Below are 22,831 nucleotides of genomic sequence, written 5' to 3'. Positions count from 1 at the left end.
TGATTGCTTAGTAAATTTGGGCATGGTTTTCTAGGCAGCAACCTCTGATCTCCTTGGTGTGTTCAACCCTGTGTGCTTGGGCCCCCTCTCCAAATACATCCTCTCACCTCTTCCTGTACTTCCACGCTGATGGCTGGTGACGGCTTCCAGCTCTGTGAGTCGGGAGGGCAGCCCCAGGCCTCTGCAGGGCCAGCTAGTGGGAGTGGCCCCACAGAGGGGCTGATGGCCTAACAAGAACAGAACAGAATGAGCTGTGGCCTGAGTTGCGGAGAACTTCCCTTCCTTCTACCCGCTTATGGAGGCTTGAAAATGGGTGGGAGCCAGATTCTAAGACTATAATTTTTTTTTATGGTGTTGGGGATGGAACCCAGGGCCTCATGCATGCCAGGCAAGTGCTCTGCCACTGAGCCACATCCCCAGACCAAGACTATCATTTTAATTTCAGCTCAAAAAACATCTGCTTCATACACTGCGTGATATCAAATGAAGAGAGAAGAGGCTGCAGCCCAAAGCCCAGTTCCCTGTATAAGAAGCCCTCGGGGAAGAGCGATGCCAGCAACTGCTGGCCCCTGCGAAGCCTGTGAAAGGAAACACTGGGAACTGAGGCTGCTACCAAGCCAGGGAGTCAGAGCATTTAAACAACCTGATATGCATTTGTTTTGTACATTTATTTATTTTAAAAAAGCATAGGAAATGAATAAAATGCTACCTAAAAAGTATCTACATTAAATAAATTATTTGCAGTCAAGCTTTGCAGTCCATACAAGCCATCCTCTAACCTCTCCTGAGGTCTGGACCTAGGCTTGCTTTCTTGACTCGTCCTAGAGAACTTTCCCTCCCGTGCAGCGGCTGCAGCACTAAAGATCAATCCTGCGTGAGCCAACCTCGCTCACAGATGGAGCAGAAGGGCGTGAAGGCTGCCTGGGTACCTGCAGATCCAGGATGGAAGGGCACTGTGTTGGCACACGGCTAAAATCAACATGACATTTGACTGGTCTCCAGAGACCCTGAAATATTGTACATAAGTAGGGCCTGGGTTTTAAAGAAGAGCCAGGTGCTCAGGGTGGGCCCCTTCACTGAGCCTGGGTTCAGGGAAGATTCCATCCACTCACAGGATCAGGGGGCCAGCAACTTGGCTTGGAGTCTCGAGTCTTCCCTTAAAAGCAAATGGCCACCCAGGTGTGGTGGTGCATGCCTGTAATCCCAGTGGTTTGGGACGCTGAGGCAGGAGGATTGCGAGTTCAAAGCCAGCCTCAGCAACTCAGCAAGGCACTAAGCAACTCTGTGAGACCCTGTCTCTAAATAAAATACCAAAAAAAAAAAAAAGACTGGGGATGAGGCTTAGGGGTTAAATGCTCCCAAGTTCAATCCCCGGTACACCCAGAAAAGGAAATGGCCACGTGGGGACCTTGCACCTGATAGTGATATGTGTGGTCAACCCAAAGACGACCAGGCACACATCAGGCAGAGCACCAAGAGGTACTCAAGAGGCCAGGTGGAGAAGAGAGAAGGCTGGAGCTCACCCTGCTGATGGCCCGTGAGGTAACTGAGGGCGGAGGAAGAACCCGCCCGTGCTGGCCTTGCAGGGTGGGGTTCATTAGCACCTGGTGTCAAGTCTGAAGGGAAGTGGGCAGAGCCAGCCCTTCGGAAAGGACAGGGTATGATGAGAGAAATAAACCCTCTCCCTTCTGGAAAGAGGTCAAGAGACCTTGGCACGCACACCATCTAGGCGACTGTCAGACACCCTTCCCCTGGGTCCACCCGACCAGGCGAGGTGGAGCACGTCCAGGGTGAGTCTGCAGAACACAACGAGGCACCTTTATTCTTTGAGGGAGGTTTTTGCCACAGAAGTACTGAACTCCACACTGTGCCCTTCTCCCAGGTTAGCGCAGAGCCCGCGGGCAAGGGGCCACAGGAGGGAGATACGCTAGGAGGTGACTTTCCCACAAGGAGACTTGCCAGGCCTGTGGTCTAGCATCTCACTGGGTCAGTGACAGGAGTCCCAGTCTTTCCATCACAGGGACGGCAGCTTGGCGGGAGCGGAGTGCTGTTCTACCCACCACCGTGGGAGGTCCTGCTGGTCGTCACTGGGCTGAGCGTGAGCTCAAGGCAGATCTTCCGATCTGTATTTTAATGCAATGTTTTGGAATTTTAAATGTTAGTTAACAAATTCTTTAAAAAGATTTCAGGCTAAAACAAAACCCCTGGTGAGCTGGATGGTTTGTGGTTCCTCCGTGGGCGTCAGTGGCAGGAAGGTGGGACAGGCAGAGGAACCGCATCCAAGAGATGGTGTCCCAATCCCTACCCCTGGATGTGCCTCAGGTGACGGAAGGGCCTTTCCACTGTGATTACGGCAAGGATCTTGAGGTGGGGAGATCATTCTGGATCCAGAAGAAGAGGGCAGTCAGTGACAGTGATGCTGTATGACAAAAGGCCTGACCGGTGACCAGTGCCAAGGAAAGGGACTCTAGAGCTCACAGGGGTGCAGCTCTACCTACCTCAGAAATTTCGCCCCGTGAGACTCATTTGGGAATTCTGATCTCCAGATGGTAAGACATTTAATTTGTGTTGTTTTTAAGCCACTAAATAATGTGTTGCAGTAGCAATAGAAACTAACACAGGTGGCTCCTCTCTGGTATATATTTAAACATTTTTAGGGGAGGAAAGTATTCTCTAAATTTCTGTTTAAACGTCAAAATCTTACTGCAGCTGGGAGAGCCACACACGGCAACTCAAAGAAATTTCTCTCATTTCTAGGAGTAAAAGACAAGGGGAGGGCTGGGTTGTAGCTCAGTTGACAGAGTGCTTACCTGTCGAGCAAAAGGCCCTGGGTTCAATCCCCAGCACTGCAGGGGGAAAAAAAAAAAAAAAAAAGACAAGGGGACCCAGGATAAATTTCTGCCGTGGGATAACTATATGCAGATGGAGAGAACCAGAAGTCTCTCACCCAAGCAGATGGGTGACCCTGCAGCTCCAACACACACCCGTTTCTGGTGGGACAGGGTGCAAATGATCCCACCTCACAGGGGACAAGCACACGTTTATCTAACAGTTGGCAAAAGTCAAAGCCCCGCCCCGCCATAGGAACCAGTTGGCACAAGTCATTACTATTATGAGGTGAAAAGAACTGCGAGTTGATACCTTTGACCTCTTAAATACATAGGAACACCACATAAATAACAATAAGGCACAGTGTCGTTTTCATCCAGGGGACCCTAATGGGAGCCAGGACCTCAGGTGGGCTCCTAGGAATTAGAATTGTCACCCCCATGGGGGCAAGACTCCATTTATCACTCTGAATCCAGGGCTCGAGGTGACCCTGGGCCAGGTGACTCTCATCTCCTCTCATTACGGGCTGCCCCACAACGCAACCTGAATTTAGAAGGACGTGAACGGTGGCGACTGTATCCAGGTCAGAATCCCTCATTTTCAATGTCTCATCACTGGAATGAGTCCCCTGGGAAATCTGACAGGTGTGGCCAGGAAATCCTTGGTGTCCAGGAAAACCTGCTCTTCTTCCATACGCTCCTTTAGGAGCTCTGGACAGGAATGCTGGAGGGTGTCTTGGTGCCCTGCTTGCACATCTCAGTGAAGCCTTTGGAAGGTATCTAAAGTTCCTCCGCTGGCTTCAGGGGCTCCTGGGTATCCAGCAAGGGAATGTCTATGTCCCCGTTGCCCATCTCCCCCTTGTTGGGGTGGGAGAAGGTGTAGGGTTCACTCTCAGACTCAGGAGAGATGCAAGGGGGCAGCTCCTCTGTGGTCAACTTTGTAGTTGGGGTCCTGGAGCATATGGGGGGTGGGGAGGGAGGGCAGTCCCCCGTGGGGCCCTGGAAGGGCCGGTAAGTGTCCACCTCCGCCTGGAGGAAGGACCTGTTGGAATCCTGTAGCAGATGTCCATACACCATGGTGTCATCGATGACCGCGTACACGTGAGAGTCATTGTCCTTTCTTCCTTTAGGGAACTTTTTCAGCTGCCTTGGCACCTGGGTGTTGACGTTGCCATTATAGACGCCCACGGCGGGGCCTTTGTCTTTCTTTTTCCTATTTGTAGAAAGGGAACAAGACAGAAGTCAGAAAAAAAGCCATCTTAGATGTGCAGCATTTTTTAAACCCCTGTGGGAGCTTAGAGTCTGCAGTGTTCTGACCACGTCTCCGCTGAGCCCTTGAAACTGCTTAGCATGTGAAAATGAAAGGCAGTGTTCTCTGGGGAACATTTGGAAATGACCTACTTTTGCCTCAGGTGTTGAAGGTGGACATGGAAGGATCATAGATGGTAGAGAGGGGTTTAGAGGGGACATCTTTAACACTGTCTGTGCTCCAATTGGCTTTTGTCTCCCCAGAACTGGGGATGGAGCCCAGGGCCTCATGCGTGCTAAGCACATGCTCTACCACTGAGCTACACCCCCAACCCCTGAAATCAGCTTTGATAGATGGATTACCCAGCATCCAGTGGTGTGCACACCTGACAATCCCTTCCCCCATTTCTTACTAGAAAGGAGTGGTGTCCCAGCTGTTCTAAACCCCATCCGCCTCTGTACACCTGGGCCAACCTTCTAGAACTCATACTGCTTTCCTGTAGCTAATGTTTCCTCTTTCTCTCACGTGGGTTAAAGCTCTGACCATCTAGATTCTAGGTGGTCAAGAGGAGACTCAGGAGGAAAGGGTGGAGCTAATCTTCTGCTTAGCATCAGCTGAGGTCCCTGAGGCAGTAACCTCCATCAGAGGAAAGAGCCAAAACGAAGACAGAATTTGGGCCTTGGTGCCAGAGTTCCATAATAACGCCATTAACATTTGGAGTGTGATGTTCTCTGGTGCTTGGATGTGGCTGGACATCAGCGCTCCCTGCCTTGGAAAACAAAGCTTCGTCCTCCGTCTCCGCGAGCCAAACAGCAGGGAACACTGACTTGTTAGCTGACCAGCGATTCAAATGGAGGACATTAGCCCCATTAGCATAATGGACCATATAATGCACGGGGCTGGCAGTTCACTAATTGTGGATCAGCAACCTGAGATAAAAATAAATCTAGTACTGTTAGCTTGTTATGCCAAGTCTCTGGCCAAGAGGGTGGGCTCCCAGGGTTCCTGCCTGAGGCCTCTAATGGATGCCCCTCCTTCATGCTCCCACAGTGTCTTGCTTGACCCCTGCAAAGCTCTCTGTGTATTCATCAGCCTCTTTTGTTCCTCCGCCCCATGGATAGTAGAGGAGACCGCATCTTGCTCCTGGTTTTATCCTCAGCCTCTCTCGTGGGTGCTAGCACTCTGGAGACCCTCAGGAAACACTTGCTCAGTGAGCGAGTTGGAAGGTGCTGTCTCTGCTGGTTCTCACTGCAGAACCCATGCACCCTCCTACACCAACCTGGGCATGCATGGGCCTAATGTCAACCTGCCAGCTAGTGGCTTCACATAGGCAAGGACCTCAGCAAGGCCAGGGCTGGTGATCCTCAGGCCCAAGGGGAGCAGTTTGGAGATGGAGGCAAGGCTGGACCCTGCTCCTGCCCACGTCCCTCCTGGTGAGAAGCCAGGGCTCAGTCTTAACGCCAGGCTTTCCTCACTAGGTGGGACATTCTGTGTGTCCTGGACAAGAGAGTCTCCTGAGAGGAGCAGTAGCATGACATTTCATTAAGAGAAGTCCTTCCCCTGCCCCATGCAACGTAGGCACAGTCCCATTTCACGGACAAGAGGCTTCTTCAGGACCTGCAGAGAGCCAGGACTTCCTCATCAGTAGGGATGTTTCTAGACAGTCTCCTTGCGGGATGAGGAATTTCAGTTGTTTGCTTGTGGTTAATTCCAAACCATTTTTTTCGGTTGGTTTTTTTTGGAAGGTCAAAACGTGCTACGGGAAGCAGATGTCTCTTCTCCCGCATAGCTTTAATCAGAGATATGAGAAGAATTCGTAAAATCTGGTGGTAAAGCATGGACTCTGTCTGAAAAGGTCATTTTCTTTTTCTGCAACAGAAGCTGCCCTCCCGAGGGGGTGGAAGGTGGGGGCAGAGGTAGTTGATGGGTCCTTCTCTCATCTGGGGGATGCCCTTTCTGTGCTTGTCTGGAGTCTAACAAACAAGCTCAAAGCAGACTGTTTAAGAAACTGCAGGAGAACAAGCAGGGGCAACACTCTGTGTGTTCCTCAAGGGGAGGGAGCGTGTAGTTCCAGAGGCCTGGCCTTGCCTGGTGGCAGGGCCTACTGAGCATCTTCCTGCCAAGGCCCCCCAGGAGGTTCAATCTAATGAGCAAACAGAGAGTGACTCACAGGGCACTTGTGACCAGGCAGCTAGGAGCTGTAGCCAGAATGTCACAGGCTGTTGCTTTTCTCTTTCCTTCATCCCTTCCGAGGTACAGAATCCCCTCCCAACCCCTGAAACCCTCACTCATACCTGGGCAATATTATTTAACACCAATCTTTGGGGAATGGGAAGCAAGAAAATTATTGAATTAACACTATATCTTGGCTGTGTCATGCGAGGAGATGTCAAGTCCGCCAGACAGCTGGAGAGATTCCACTTACTTCTTTTTCACAAGGCAAATGATGAGCCCGAGGGCCAACAGCAGCAAGGCCCCACCGGCCACCACAGCGATGATGACAGCAGTCAGGTCTGTGAGCAGAGACATAGGGAGACAGATGAGACAGGCAGGGTCGCTGCAAGGATGAACCTGAGTGGTCTCCAGGGCTGGCCAGCCCGTGCCCCTTCCCTTCTGCACCCACACACTGCTCGCATTACAGGGAGTCTGTTTCCTCTCTTCTGAGTCTGGTCGGGCCAACAGAAGGTGGCTGAGTCAGTTCTGGGCTTGATCCTTAAGAAGACTATCAGTTTGCGCTTTTTAAAAATTTTTTTGAAATTGTTTTCTTTCTTCTCAGTCCTGGAGCTCAAACCCAGCGCCTTGCACTTCCGAGGTAAGTACTCTATCACCAAGCTCTATGCCCAGCTTGCACTTTTTCTGTGAGGGGAAGGCACGACCATGTTGGACGTCTGCCTGTGCTGAGACCACCATGCTGTGAGGAAGCCCAAGCTAGCCATGTGGAGACTCCACGGGCGGAAAAACCCAGAATGAGAATCAAGGCCCCAGACGAGTCTCCATCTCAGTCAACCTTCAACTGTTCAAGGAATCTGGCAGGGAACCCAGGTACCCTGGCGTGCAGAGGAGCCGTCCTGCTGTGTCCTGTCCAGATTCTTGACCCACAAATTGTGAACCAACAAAATGGTTATTGTCTAAACCACAAAATTTTGGGGCAGTTTGTACGTAGCAACAGACAAGTGGGACCCACCGAGGAGACCTACCAGATCTACTCCAGAGGCTATTCCTGGCCTAGACCAGGTGTGCTCCCCCAATCACCAGTCTGTCTCGGAGGAGGGAAGAGCAGAGTGCGGGAGAAAGCAGGGAGTCGGGTGTCAGGGGTGAAGGGTGAGGAGAGGACTCCAGGACACGGAGGAGAGGGCTGGCAGACCCCGGTCCCAGTTAGGGGTCCCCTGTGCTGTCCTTGTCCTACAGCTGGATGGAGGAAAGAGAAAGTACGTCCGAGAGCCAAGAAAAAGAGGAAACAGGACTAGAAGGATGGAAAATGAACAGAGGAGAGGGAGCAAAACCTGGGTGGTAACCCGAGGGTGTGGGAGAACTCGTCACCTCTGGCTTTTGGTTCCCATCAGTTCTCTTGCTGCTAACCAGCTGTGTGACCTCAGGGGAATAGTCAATCACTCTGGCTCCCAGAAAGGGAAGAGGCCAGAAGAAAGAGCCTACATGGTCCCTCAGGTTCCAAAACTCTGTGGCACTCTGTGGCCATAAGGGTACACACAATCCCATTGCAGATCACCCTGCCAAGCTGGCACCTCCTTGCATGGACCCTTCAGTGGCTCTGCAGGCTGGAGAAAGAGGCAAACTCCCCACCCTGCCTTAAGGCCTGTCACTGGGGTATTTCATGGATCCAAAGTTTCACCGGGATGAAATAAAAAATAGCATCACATATCTCTGTCACATCTCTCAGGTCCCTAACCTTTTAATCCCTGATATGGAATCCCCATGACATTTTTATGATAGAGTTGTCATCATCGACTTTACAGATGAAGACCACAGAAGTGCAGAGACGTCCTCCATATGAGAAAGAGATTACAAGTACAGAACAGAAGAGTTCAGCAGAGAAAATAATCTAGGCAGACCCAACGAGTGAGCCCAATAAGCCCAGCTCAAACCAGAATCACTCATTCAATGCATGAGCAATACTAAGTGGCTGTTTTAAGCTGCTAACTTCTTGGGTTGTTTGTTACGCAGCATTATTGATGCAATAGCTGACTGATGCATGGACAACCAGGACTCACTCTGAGTTTTCTGTCTTGTCTCCCAGTCTGGTTCCTAGCCCCTCATGACTATTTTTCTGTTCACTACTATTTCTAAAAGACCACAAAAGTCCTTACCCATGGTCTTTGGACTAAGAGTCACCCAGAAGAGCAGGTCCAGCTGCTTGCCGCTCACAGGGCTGCAGTTGGAGATGTTGACCCAGAAGTTGTGATAGTGGAAGCTCGGTTTGGGGAGCATGACCTCCTCCAGGTTGAAGATCTCCTCCAGTTGCGTCCTCTGCTCCTGGATGAGCATGAGTGCCCACCCCGTCTGGCAGACCACGCCGATACGCTCCTTGAAGAAGGTCAGGCAGGCCACCTGATCACTGGGCACGCTGATGTTCCAGGACACGGAGGAGAGGGCTGGCAGACCTCGGTCCCAGTTAGGGGTCCTCAGGTAGACCTTGTTTTTTGTGTCTGGGGTCACTGTGAAAATACCATCCTCTGCAGGAAAGGGAAGGGGATCCAAACAGACATTTTTTTCACTGCATCAAGATGGAAAAAAAGAAAAAGGAGTGGTGCAGGAGACCCTGTTCAATCAGCTAGATTGGCACTGTCCAACGGAACTTTCTGCAATGATGAACATATTCTTGACTCTTGTAATGATATTGGGGATCAAACCCAGGACCTTACGTAAGCTAAGCAAGTGCTCCACCACTAAGCAACACCCCCAGTCCCAGGAAATATTCTGTATCTGCACTGTCCAACAGTGTATCCACGGCCACATGTGTTATTGCCACTTGAAATACGCCTAATTTGACTGAGTGCTAAAATTTGGATCTGAAATATCTCCCAAAGGCTCATGTGTTATAGGCTTGGTTGCCAGCCTGTGCACTATTGGGGGGCCGTGGAACCTTTAAGAGGAGGGGCCTAGTGGGAGGAAGTTAGGTCACTGGGGCGTGCCTTTAAAGGGGATTTGGGAACCTAGTCCCTTCCTCTGTCTCGTTGATTTCTGGCTGCCCTGAGGTGAGCAGTTTCTTTTGTCATGTGCTCTCGCTGTGATGTACTGTGCTGCCACTGGTCCCCAAAGCAGCAGGGCCAAGCACCTCTGGAATGAAAACTTTGAAACCATGAGACAAAATAAACCTTTCCTCTTTATAAGTCAATAATCTCAGGTAGTTTGTCACAGTGACAAAAAGTTAAAATGACGAGGAACAGCATTTTAGATTTGTTTAATCTTAATTTAAATTTAAATAACCACATGAGGCTGACAGTTACTGTACTGGTCAGTGCAAAATTAGTCCCAGTCAGATTTGGTGTCCAGGTCTTTTGGAAAACACAAAACAAACAGAAAACAGTCCAGTTTGCCTAACCTGTGATGATATCAGTTTCCTCTCAGAAATATTCTCAGCAGGGATATAGCTTAGTTGGTAGAGTTGCAAGCACAAGGCCCTGGGTTCAATCCCCGGTACTGCCAAAGGGGGGAAAATATTCTCAACATAGCTAATGCTTGCCTACTGCCCTGCTTCGTTGGGATTGGTATACACCAATTTCAGATTCAGAGACTGAAAAAAAAAACAACAAAAAAAACCTCAGATTCTGGGAAGAATTCTAGAATCACAAAGTGGAAAGAGTTTCCAACACATTCATAAATCCATTCCTTGCCTTCCGGTGAGATAAAACCCCACTATTCCACACTGATGAGGATGTCTTAATCTCAAAGGCTCCCCACAAGGATCTTGTCTGGTAACCTTGGAGATATCAGGAAGCCTGGACTGACTTTAATCTATGGCTCGAAGTTCATCTCCCTCCCACTCATGCCTCTGAGAACAAAAGTACAGAGTAAACTTTAAATAAAGGTCTTGGTCAATTTTGAAATGGCCTCTAATTTAATGGCACTGTTCTCTGAGCAACTTATAATGGTGACTGTGACTTTTAAAATCAACCACATAGAGGTCACTGCAGTGAGCCATTTAGACCTTGGTTTATTGCCTTGGACATGAAGACCTTAATCTAACCTTCACCGTGCTGCAGAGAGGGACCCTCGGGCTCCACAGAGTCACTTCCCTCCCCCAATTCCTCCTCGGGCTCTCCACATTGCATTCCAAATTGTAAAAGCAGAATCATAAAAATGTCTGCAGAAGAATTTTTATGTTCCCATCTTAAAAATTCAGGGCTGGGGAATATTTGGTGATTTCTCATTTATGCCCTGCCTGCTTCTAAAAGAGACTTGAACCTGATTATTTGTTCTGCTGCCTATCAACCATTGCCTTCTGCTGTGAGAAACATTTTTTTTTTCCTTTTCAAACTTCTGGAATTTTCCATGAAAGGTTGATGGGAAAGTCAGGATGAGGACTCCTCATCTTTCAGATCTCTCGTGTGAGGTGCAGCCCCCTCGGTTAGCCCTTTTCTCCAAATTGGCAACTTAAGGGGCTCAGAAAACTCATGATAAAAATGAATGCCCAGGCTGGGGTTGTGGCTCAGTGGTACAGGGCTTGCCTGGCACAAGTGAGGCACTGGGTTGGATCCTCAGCCTCGCATAAAAATAAATAAATCAAATAGAGATGTTGTGTCCATCTACAACTGAAAAAAAAGAAAGATGGGTTAGAGCGTCCCCCTTACCTTTGAAGTGTGGGACGAAGGACACGGTCAGACCCTGCTTGTAGGCCTCTTGCTGGAAGCCGGGAGCGAAGGTACGGAGGGTCACGGAGCTGTTCTGCTTCACCTGGATCTGCTCGATGGAGCCTCCGGGGCAGAAGGAGCCGTAGTGCAGGTCCTGGCCAGGTGCGGCCAGGTGTGTGGCCACCAGGTAGCTGAAGCTGGTGTTGCAGGCCCTCTCGTGGGTGTGCTGCTGCAGCTTCTGCTTCGGCACCAGCACCAGGCTGAGCCTGTCCTTGGGCACCAGCAGCTTCCAGGAGAAGTCGTGCAGTGGCACGGGCAGCTGGAGGACGTCGCTGGGCACCTGGAGTTGGTAGGACTTCCTGAGACAGTACCGGTGGTCCGTGCAGCCTGGAAGAGAGGCGGTGGTCCCTACGTGCAAGGACTGGAAGTCGCCCACCCCTCCTTCCCTTCCGACTTTTTCCCTCTGGTTGGTCCCCCCACTTCTGGCTCCCTGTGTCTGCTTTGCTGGCTTCCCCTCCTGCTCTCTCCCACTCCCAGTGCCTGCGAGGCTGGTGGACAAACTTCCGCAAGGACTCAGGAATAGAAGTGGTCTCCCCTTGTTTGCATTTGAATCTGAGATGCTAAGCTTCGGGTAGGCAGGGCACGGTTCTCCACTCTACCTAGACAAGTTGCCGAGTGTCCCATCCCCGCGAGGCTGTTTGGTGCAGTAGTCACATCTGTAAGTGGCACTGCGGAGGTCTTATTTCGCAATCTGCATTTCCAATGCAGCGAGCTGGTTTTTGTTTTTGTGATACCAGGGATTGAACCCAGAACCCAGGGTCACTTTACCACTGAGTCACATCTCCAGCCCTTTTTATTTTGACACAGGGTCTCACTAAGTTGCTGAGGCTGGCCTTGAACTTGGGACTTCCTGCCTCAGCCTCTGGAGTCACTGAGACAACAGGTGTATGCCATCATGTCCAGCTCCTGATGGAGTGACCTGGGCAGTCTACGTGTGGGTTCAGCTCCTGCATCGTAGAGACTCTACGAGCAGCCACTGCAAAGCTCATGGTGGCTCATCAGGGAGAGGACGATAGGTTCCTCTGCCTGTCAATCATCATACATTCTTTAAGTACCAGCACATGCCCAGCATTACTAGGGGATAAATGGATTAAAAAATAATGGAAGTAGGTAAAGTTCTTGGCCTCACGGCTCCTGGTCTCATGCGGAGAAAACAGGTGGGCAGTGAACCGGCAGTGAGCAGGCAGTGGGCGGTGCAGGGGCGGCCGGGCTGGGTAGGCTAAGCAGAGGAGCGACTCCATCAGGGGATCTGGCAGGCCAGCGACATAAGTGCAGACACAGCTTCGAGGAGGCGCATTCCAACTGAGGCTGGTCCTAAAGGGGGCGTGTGACACCTGCCCTGCTTCCTTCTTGCTGCCCTTGCTCACCTGCACTTGGGTGGGCGTTTCAGATCAGACCCTTCCCCACCCACCTAGTGAGCCCCGCTGAGAAGAGAGGGCGGGCCAGGGAGGCGCGCGCACCCACGTACTTATGGTTTTCTCCGCGTTCAACCACAGGCGCGTCAGGTCATCGCAAAGGAAGGAGATCTTGTGCTTGGAGCCGGGCGTCAGGGTGACATTGGTACTGCAGGTCCGAGACTCCAGACACACGAAGCAGCCGGGGACAAACTTGCGGCTCTGTTTGACCGGCCGAGGCTCGATGGTGATGGACATGGTTCGCTCCTGGCTCAAGTCGACTATGTAGGTTTTATCTGAAAACACAAATCGAGACGAGGTGTGAAGGCCGGACCAGCAGCAGCCCGTGAGATGGTAAGAGTCAGTAGACAACCTCTCCCGAGGAGGAAGGCAGCACAGGGCCTGTCGGGAAATGTTTTCATCATTAGCATAATATTGCAATGACTTTTGGAGAAGGTGAAAAAGCACCTGCACTCCAATAAAAACAAATATTGTAAATGTGGAGTCAACCCAAGGTATTAAAAGCACAATAAATTAATGGAAAGATTAAAATGTCTGTCAACAATAATAGGGACAAGGGACACCCTGGGGGAACTTCTTGGTGATATGCAATGATTGAGCAGTTCACAGAAAAGGAGACGTAAGTATCCAGACATTCAGAATATGAAAAGTTCTTAGTGTCACCTGTCACCAGAGAAAGCAAATTAAAATCAGGTGTTTTTTTTTTCCCTACTTGGATGGGGAAAACATAAATATCTGGTGGTCCTGTGTGCCAGGAAGGTTAGGGAAATAGGTACTTCTCCCACGTGGCTGGCAGAAACCTGGATTAGCCTGTTATCGTTACTTGAGAACGAGTATAAAAATAAAAACCTTGCACCCCTGGGAACTCAGCAGTGTGATGTGAGGATGTCTGCCCACATTTTACCTCAGTGCTGTGAAAACTAGAAACCACCCAACACCGGATAGTTCAATAAACTATGGGACATTCATAAGTAGAATATTATGCAGCAGTTAAAAAGAATGGGGGAGCACTAAAAACCTTCTAGATGTAGTACTGAGCAAACAGCAAGTTGTAGCAAATACGTAGAGTATGACACACACACTTCCTTTTTCATTCTCCCCATCTCCCCAACAGTTAGTTATATTTTTACCAGTGAAATCATTATTCTGTGTCTGTATTATCATGACTGTGTAAACACAATACTAACACAGTGTTTATGAAGTCCTAACGTGCACACTAGGATTGCTTTTCCTTTCTTGCCCAGGAAATTTTCTTATCTTCCTTTTTTTTTTTTTTTTTTTAAATTCCTCTTTCTGGGAGATTTCCTCATCTTTACCTTTCAGCCCCTTTGTGTTTTTCATTTCTTGATTTTTCTCTAAGAGATCCTTTTGGTACGTTTAAAGTTCTTTTCAAAATAGTACAACTTGGACCCTGTGCGTAATGGAAGACAGAGTAGGCCCAAATCTTCCCCATGTCAGCCTGGGACCTGACTTCTTTAACAAGACTCCTAAAGCACAAGAAGTAAAATCAAGGATCAATAAACGGGATGGAATCAAACTAAAAAGCTTCTTCACAGTAAAGGAAACAATCAAGAACATGAAGAGAGAACCTACAGAGTGGGAGAAAATCTTTCCCACATGCACCTCAGATAGAGCACTAATCTCCAGGATATATAAAGAACTCAAAAACTTAACAGCAAAAAACTAAATAACCCAGTCAATAAATGGGCTAAGGAACTGAACAGACACTTCACAGAAGATATACACTCCATCAACAAATTTATGAACAAATGTTCAACATCTCTAGCAATTAGAGAAATGCACATCAAAACTACCCTTAGATTTCATCTCACTCCAGTCAGAATGGCAATTATCAAGAATCCAAGCAACAGTAAGTGTTGGCGAGGATGTGGGTGGGGCAAAGGGACGCTCATACATTGCTGGTGGGACTGCAAATTGGTACAACCATTATGGAAAGTAGTATGGAGATTTCTCAGAAAACCTGGGATGGAACCACCATCTGACCCAGCTCTCCCACTCCTTGGCTGATACCCAAAGGACCTAAAATCAGCATACTACAGTGACACAGCCACATCAATGTTTATAGCAGCTCAATTCAGCTAAACTGTGGAACCAATCTAGATGCCCTTCAACAGATGAATGGATAAAGAAATTGTGGTACGTACACAATGCACAATCCATACACAATGGAATATTACTCAGCCTTAAAGAAGAAAGAAATTATGGCATTGAACAGAACTGGAGAATATCATGCTAAGCAAAATTATGCTAAGAAATTATGGCATATGAACAGAACTGGAGAATATCATGCTAAGCAAAATAAGCCAATTCCAAAGAACCAAAGACTGAATATTTTCCCTGAAATGTGGATGCTAATTCACAATAAGGGGGTCGGCGGGGAAATAGAAGTACTTTGGATTAGACAGAGGAGATTGAAGAGAGGGGAAGGGTTATGGGGATAGGAATGATAGTAGAATGGACTGGACATTATTACCCTGTGACTGGTGTAATCCTATATCATGTACAACCAGAAGAATGAGAAGTTATACTCCATTTATGTATGGTGTGTCAAAATGCATTCTACTGTCATATATAACTAATTAGAACAAATAAAAAAAAATATCACAACCTGGGCTGGGCTGGGTGGCTGCACCTGTAATTCCGGCAACTTGGGAGGCTAAGGCAGGAGGATTGCAAGTTTGAGGCCAGCCTGGGCAACTTAGTGAGACCCTGTCTCGAAACAAAACTTTAAAAAGGCTGATCCTGTAGCTTAGCAGTAGAGAGCTTGCCTAGCACGAGGCCCTGAGTTCAGTCCCCAGCACTGCAAAACACAAAGCAAACCTCCAGACTTGCAACCTGTTCTTACACAGATACGACAGCTTTTCTTGCTCACGATGGTCTTAATGATGGCTGCTATTGTTTCCGTTTTTCCTCCCTCCATAGTTTCTGCCTCCTCAGGGCTCCTTTCTTCTGTTTGTTCGTTTTGGTCTTGGTCTTTCTCGCTGGCCTTCTTAGGGGTCTGCAGCTCTGTCTCTGGCTCTTCAGTAGGAGCCAGAGGGCACTGAAAGCCATGTGGAATGCCTGCCAACTGCTTGTCAACTGGGCTTCTCTGTAGGGTGATCTGGACAGACTGCTTCCAGGACAACCCCGAGCTAACATTAGTATCTTTGGGTCTCTTGGATTGGTGGGATTCCCTCAGAGAAGAGCCCATTGCCTGAAAAAAGGAGGACAGGTAATCCCGGCCTAGCCAGGGAAGGGCAGCACAATGGTTGTTACGTAACCTCCAGACAATCCGGGTGCTTAGTTTGGTCCCTCCATCAAAGGCTGGGATCTTTGGGTCAGTGACCGTCTCGTCTTGTCTCAAGGGAAACCATACCGTCCTTGGCTGGGGAAGAGCTGCAGGAGCCTGGTGCTTGCTGTCAGAGAGAAAGGACCCAGTGCACTATTGGCTACTTCCACTCTTAGCCTCAGCTTGTCCCCAGATCTGGAGGTGACTGGTTAATTCTTGTACCTTCATGGGACAAACCAGGTTTCTTTCTGTTTTTTTTCCCCATGGTTGTTGACTCTCCACTTTGGGGTGTGATGAATCAGTTAACACCTGACTTTCCATTTTATGAAAAACTACACAGTTTTCTTTCCATTTTTCTTTCTTACTGTTTTATGCCTTTAGAAATATTAAATAGGCTTTAAAATGTTGAAAAATGCTTTTAAAAATGTTCTTAAAAACCCATTCTACTCCTCTGGAGATAGATCATGTTCTCCCTTGAATACATAATCCTTGCTTCACCCCCAAAACGGCTCTCTCTTGAGATTGGCTCCATTCTCCCTTGATTTTTGCATCTATTTTCCTAAATAAACCTGTCTATGCCTAAATAAACCTGTCTATTTATGTACGTATACTGGGAATTAAACCCAGGGCCTCAAGCATGCTAGACAAATGCTCTACCACTGAGCTATACCTTCAGCTCTTGAAAATTTAATTTTGAGACAGTTGCTAAGTCCGACCTCAAACTTGTGATCCTCCTGTCTCAGCCTCGCGAAGCAAGTCCCTGGGATTAGAGGTATGTGCCACTGTACCCAGCTGGCCCAGGGTTGTTTCTTTTTTCTTAAATTTATTTTTAGTTGTAGATGGACACAATACCTCTATTCTACTTATTTATTTTCTCTGTGGTGCTGAGGTTCGAACCCAGTCTCACACGTGCTAGGCAAGCGCTCTACCACTCAGCCACAACCCCAGCTCCCTGGGCCAGGCGTTTTGAAGATACCAATTTGCTTGATATTTTCAGAGAAAGTAAATGTATCTTCAGAAAGTTCAAGGAGGATGCATTAAGCAGTGGCTAGCGGGCTCCCCCTGAAGAGACTAATGTGGACAGGAGGTGCACTAGTGACTCAGATAACTGTCGTCAGCAGGGCTGCTCCAATCTTCTAGGAATTACGCCACGGGGGAAATAGGCCTCGTGGTACAAGTGGTAGCCACCCCGGTGTGACATGATGATTCTGTACTATGAAGAGAACAGAAAAGAGAGCGTTACGGTGCCCTTCACAGGCAGATTTTCTTTTGGGTGGAGATGACCATGAACTCCTCTGAGCTATGTATTTTGGGCGCATCAAGCCAGTGGCAGACACACGTGTGTTCATGGTTGGGCACATCCGTTATTCCTTTGGTCCCGGGCAGCCTGTGCCTGACGTACCTTAAAATGGAATGCCGTGCAGGCGTTCCCTGCAGGAGTCCCCTGGGTACGCTCGAACCCAACTGATACTTTTCAGCAAGTGGAGAGAGGAGGGATAGCAGGTTTAGTGGTGGTGGTGTGGAGGTGACAGTAAGATTCGGGGTGACACCTGCCTGCTGCTCACATTCAGAGATATTTTTGCAGCCTGGGCTCACTGTGGTCAGGCCTGGTCATGGATGACCAAGGGTCTGGGCTGGCTGGGTGCCTCCAGGGCAGCCTCTGGCTTTATTTTCTTTTTCTTCTTTCTCTTTCTTTCTTCCCCTTCCTCCTCCTTCTCCTTCTTCTTCTTCTGTCTCCAGTGCAGCCCCTCACCCTCTGGCTTTATTTTCTTTTTCTTTCTTTTTTTTTTTTTTTTTTTTTTTTTTTTTTTTTTTTTTTTTTGCGGTACTGGGGATCGAACTCAGGGCCTTGTGCTTACAAGGCAAGCACTCTACCAGCTGAGCTATCTCCCCAGCCCTTCTTTTTCTTTCTTTTCTTTTCTTTCTTCCTCCTCCTCCCCCTCTCCTCCTCCTCCTCCTCCTCTTCCTGCTCCCCCTCTCCTCCTCCTCCTCCTCTTCCTCCTCCTCCTCCTCTTTCTATGTTTTCTCCACTGAATCATCAGCACGACAGTTCTTAAGTCATCCCTGTGGGGCCCTTTGGCTTTCTATGGTTGCTGTGATGACCCTCCTTTTTGGCGTGAGGAGGTCTCCTGGCTCTGTATCCATTCCTGTTTCTGAGGCTCTTCCCTTTGCTGACATCCTAAGCATCTGGTCCTCCGCAGGGCCGCCCGGCTCCCGCCTGTCTGTCTTGCCTTTTCAGATGGACTGTGTGCTTGGGTGACAACTCTGGTTCTTGTGCCACTTGGGATAGGATACGGCCTCATGAGGTCGGTGCAACTTATGAATTTATGGAGAGGCTGGAACGTGCCAGAAACTGGTGGCTACGGAAAGAGGAACAGGACAAGATTCCTGACTGGGTGGAATGGTGAGACTCAGGTGTGCAGATGGATACATACAGTGTGGCCTATGAGGAATGCCGAGCAGCCACGTGGGCAGCTGTTCCCTGCTGCTGGGTTGAAGAAGGTCCAGGTAGGGCAGCAGGCCCTTGCCTGGGCTCAGGGAGGTGCACCAGCAGGAGGGCTCAGGGGTCACCAGCTGCAGGCGGTTCCCTCCAGCACTTGTGAGAAGGCAGGACACAGGCGTGGACCCAAGGGACTCAGTCACCTTGAGGCCCCTCTCCCCTCAGCTCCTTCTTGCTCACCCCCAAGCTAAGAAAGCTGAAGTTGGAGTTGGCATCCCTTCCTGTGGTCATGAGGGGCACGCACCACCACATAGTTGGGGCCTCTGGGCAACTTGGGAAGGACCAGACTCTGCCATGAGTCCTCTCTTAGTACCCTCCCAGTCAGAGATCTGCTCTCCTGCCTTGAACCCACCACATGCATCAAAGCTCCTTCCTGGAGTGACTTGCTGCTGCTTATAAATCACTTCTCTCCTGGGTCTAACCTCTGGGGACCATCTCCCCATCTTTTCCAGCCCTGCATCCCCCTGGATCTAGAGCCCTGCAGGGCAGCATTAGGAGAGTGCATACAACCTGCCTGCCCTGGGCTCCTCAGGTTGGCCTTGCAGCACCCCTACAAGGGCAGGCCCATCATCTCCATCACACAGGTGAGGAGCTGACTCACGGAGAAGCTAGGTGACTTGCCCTGGTCACAAGGGAAACAGGGAAGCTGGGATACAGATTCACACAAGCGGACTTCCCAGGCCAGCACCCTTGTCCACGGGTATCCTGCCTACACATCGAGCTGCCATAACCATTTCCTGAATGAGGATTGGGTCAGACAGTCGTGTAGGTGCACAGGACTGGCTTCCTTGGACTAGCCCTGGAAAAGCAGGGCCCACACGGGGTTCACAGCATCAAGATGGACCCAAAATCCATCCTTTTGGATTTTGGGAGTCCAGCCCACCCTCCTTCTATCCCCAGAGGTATCCTGCTGGCCAGAGCCACTCCTCTAGGACAGCATAGAGCCACTTCACCTAAAGGCCCTCACTGTGATCCACCCAGCCCCGCAGTTCATCAGTCTCTGCTCCTCTCAGAACTAAATCCACTCCCTCCTGGATGCTGTTTATGGCTTGTTTAACAATTTGATTAGTTTTAGAAACCAGCCCAGCAGATGTTACAGGAAGCAGAATCCATCAGAGGTTCTCAGCAGCACTTCACCATGACTGAGATGATAAACAAACCTTTCTGTCTTCTAAAACCCAAACCCACTCCATCTCTAGATCCTTTCACACTGTGTTCAACACTCTGATTAGGTAATGGTGGCAGCAGAAGAAAAAAAATGTCTTAAGAGACGCACTTGAATATGAGTATTTGCACACACACACATACACACACACACACACACAAAGGGTGGCAAGAGTTAGGCAGTCTCCGGGTGGATTCCACACTATCACTTTTTGGATGTTTATATGCTCTACAGAAAGACACAGCAAGCCACTGCATGTCCCAGCCTAATGTTTCTGCCCAGCTCTGCCCCCTTCCCAGAGTAAATGATAATAAAACCAAGAACAGGAATGGGCCTTCTGGACAGAACCCATCCTCAGCACACATCACGAATGTCCTGGTAAAGATCTCCTGTCACAACTCACTCCTCCACAGACTCCAGTGCACAGTGGGCCCAGGTATAGACACTGACTCTTCTGTTTTGATCTCAAAAGCCACAATAGTGTCCGGACTAGGGTGAGGCTCCTCAGAGTGGGTGCCTCCTTAAATTTTGCATCCTGGGCCCTTGACCTCACTGCAGTCCTGAGCTTGACCCCCCTCCTCTATGTTCATGGTGTCCTGGTAACGCCTGTGGAATAACATCCAACCTGCCTGGAGCTCAGGATGTTCCAGAGCACAGGCTCTGGGTTCTGAGCTTGTTCTGCTCCTGATAAGCTGCGTGACGCTAGGCTGGTTCTATAACCTTTCTGAACCTTCTGTTTTTTCATTAGTAAAGGAAGATCATTCCCATCTACCCTACAGGGCTGTGTAAGTGTTTGGCAGAGGGCTCTGCTTGCAGTGGGTGTCTGTGACAGAGGGCATCAGCCAAAAAACTGCTATTTACCATCATCATGGCTGGGACATCTTGTTCTAGACCTAAGGTCTAGAAGGAGGTCTTCCCCCGGCTTCATTAAAAACAGCTTAGCACCCTGGATGCAAGATAACGTTTGCTGCTTACTGAGCTAAAATGAAACTGCATGCAGGGTGTTCACCAGAGAGCCTCTTGCTACCTAGCAACCCACTTCCTGAAACCCTTCTAGGGGTCAGAGTCCAAGCGTTCCAGGAGCCAGGGTGAGAAACAGGCCGGGGACCTCACCCAAGCGGACTCCTGGGGAATCAAAGAGGGTGGTGAGGGAGATGGGGAGAGGGAAATCAGGCTCACTTACTGCTTTCATTCTGTGGATGCTGGACTAAAACTTGAAACTGCAGTCGCAGGATCCCTGGACTTTGGGCATCTTGGTCACAGCCCTGCAGGGAGAGGTTGAAGTTCCCAGCCATGTTCCCAGGCTGCTTGTCCTCCAATTTGAACACCTCGGGGTTGGTGGTGGAGCCTGGGATGTAGTACTCCACCCGCTCCTCCTTCTTCTCACAGTTGGAGACGTTGAAGTTGAGGAAGGAGACGCTGGCCCGCAGGTGTGCAGGGACCACAAACTGCCAGGTCATTAGCTCATCCTCCGGGAAGCCTTCAGGGTAGTTGGCAGACATCAGGGTTGCAGAGCCTTCCCCCTCAAACACAGACTCGATGATGCACAGGCCTGTTGGGAATGGAACCCAAACCCGAAAGAAAAGGAGGTGACTACACAATCACAGTTCCCAGATCCTAGGAGTGAGTCTGGAGGTATGTTTACACTCAGCTGGGAAAAAGCCCGACTTTGTGGAGTGTGCCCATTTCCTTAGTGTAAATGCTTCCACCATGGCTGACTTCAAGCTTCCAACACCACTGGATACAGAGTTGGGCCATAGACACCATTATATTGTATGTCCACCATACAGATAGGACAGTCATAAATAACCTGGAGAGCATAGATCACAGTAAAATGTAGTAAAATATTTAGGTAGGAAGCAATGAGCTTGGAGTATTTACTACCTTTGTTTCTAAAATACTTTCCTTAATTGTAAGTTTATACAATGTTATTGCTTGTACTGACTGATACTAGCTCACAAAATTCCAGGACACTTAACAAGCAACTCCCAGGAGGCGTTGTCAGTGTGCACTTGCACATCACTGATACACATACAGAAACCTGAGGGAGTCGGAGGCAGGGCAAGCAAGTTAGAGAGGAGCCATGAGGGTGGGTCTGTAGAAACCATTCCTCATCAGTTTGTGAAAATAAATATCACATGCAGACAGGACAAAGAAAAGAGAGCTGTCCCGTTTGTTTAATAGAGAAGGGGGCTCTCACAAGTGGCCCAACTGGCTTACAGGAGTGTGGGAGCTTCTTTAGGGCATTAGCCGACTCCTACAGAACTGCTGGCCATGAGCCATTCTTGCCCTAGAAAAATGGCGGCCGATCCATCGGGGAAGGACGGCGTACTCACGTTTTATAGACGAGCGGTTGGCAATGCTGAAGCCAGAGACATTTCTGGGGTGGAACCATGGCAGGTGTAAGGCCATCTTCACTCCCTCTTGCATCTTGATCCGGGACACGGTGCCATTGCTGCAGAAGGTTCCGATCCTGACCACAGTGGCATCAATGCGGCCGCTGATGGAGTGAGTGACTCCATCTGCACAGCTCTCCCCGGGCCCGATCTGCCTCAGGCGTGGGAGAGAGAACTGCAGCTCCAGGCCAATGCTCTTGTGGGCTTTGACATCCCAGATGAAAGTTCTGTTGAGGGCGGGCAAGGTCGACGTCGAGGGCTGAAGCTGAACCTCCCCGAAGGGACAGGGGCCTGACATGCAGTCTGCAAGAACCACAAAAGCAACTGTGATCACAGATGCTCTAAGGCCACATGCTGCTCCTCTCAGCCCCCTGGAGTGGACTCTGGGGACTTGGCCCAGGTGGCCTTCCCCAGCAGGGACACTCACCCCCCTGCTGCTCCACAGTGACCAGTGCTCCAGAAAAGCCCAAGAGGTTTAGCTGCCCTGTGGGATGGGAGTCCACAGTCGATCACTGCCTGATGCAGGATCGAAAAACCCCGACCTCCTGCTTTGAGTGGCATGACCTGGGGTGCCATGCATGCTCCAGCACTCTCCGTGGGATCAGGCTGAGGCCAGATGTTACCTAAAACCATATCTGTGCTCACTTCCTCCTGGCTTTTCCTGCTTCCTCCCTTTGGGTTTCTTCTGGGAACGCTCTCTTGACAAATGACTGACACAAAAATCCTTGTCCCAGGTTCTGCTTCCAAGGCATCAGACCCAAGATGCCTCCTAACTACTGTGTTTTCTGGAGCAAGTGGAGTCCAGCAGGTGGGCCTCTGACCGAACCTTCCTGGAGGCCAGAAGGCTGCTTGCAATGGATGTGCTTTGCGATCTCCTACTTCTCCTATTCTGAGAGTTCTGGTTTCACAAGTTCTAGGGCACAGGGCCAAGATCCACCTTATACACCTGTGCTCCCCATCAACATCCTCACCCACAAGCTCCTGGGGAGTCTGGAGCCCGTGGCGCAGGCTTGATGCGAGAGTTTCATTGCCGCTGCAGTTGAATTTTTAAGAGCTCATAACTAATGACACCCTTGAATGTATTTTGTTTCCTAAGCCTTTTAAAACAAAGTAAGACATG

The 22,831-nt window shown here is 49.6% G+C and overlaps 1 protein-coding gene across 1 annotated transcript in view; it reads right to left on the bottom strand.

The window, feature by feature from the left end:
* Nucleotides 1–2,538: 2,538 nt before the first annotated feature.
* The window catches only part of Cdcp1 (CUB domain containing protein 1), a 47,432-nt gene continuing 27,139 nt past the window's right edge, over nucleotides 2,539–22,831 (bottom strand). Inside the window, exons 3-9 of the mRNA XM_047532471.1 lie at nucleotides 21,652–22,014; nucleotides 20,499–20,867; nucleotides 12,415–12,636; nucleotides 10,887–11,273; nucleotides 8,403–8,768; nucleotides 6,503–6,590; nucleotides 2,539–4,041 (exon numbers count right to left, since the gene is read on the bottom strand). Coding sequence (XP_047388427.1) covers nucleotides 3,609–4,041; nucleotides 6,503–6,590; nucleotides 8,403–8,768; nucleotides 10,887–11,273; nucleotides 12,415–12,636; nucleotides 20,499–20,867; nucleotides 21,652–22,014 — 2,228 coding nt within the window. The 3' untranslated portion in view covers nucleotides 2,539–3,608. The remainder of the gene's footprint in view (nucleotides 4,042–6,502; nucleotides 6,591–8,402; nucleotides 8,769–10,886; nucleotides 11,274–12,414; nucleotides 12,637–20,498; nucleotides 20,868–21,651; nucleotides 22,015–22,831) is intronic.

The sequence above is a fragment of the Sciurus carolinensis genome, chromosome 17 (genome assembly GCF_902686445.1).
Source record: "Sciurus carolinensis chromosome 17, mSciCar1.2, whole genome shotgun sequence".
Taxonomy (NCBI): Eukaryota; Metazoa; Chordata; class Mammalia; order Rodentia; family Sciuridae; genus Sciurus; species Sciurus carolinensis.
Note: the sequence above shows the minus strand (reverse complement) of the source record. Positions and strands in the feature narration are given on the sequence as shown.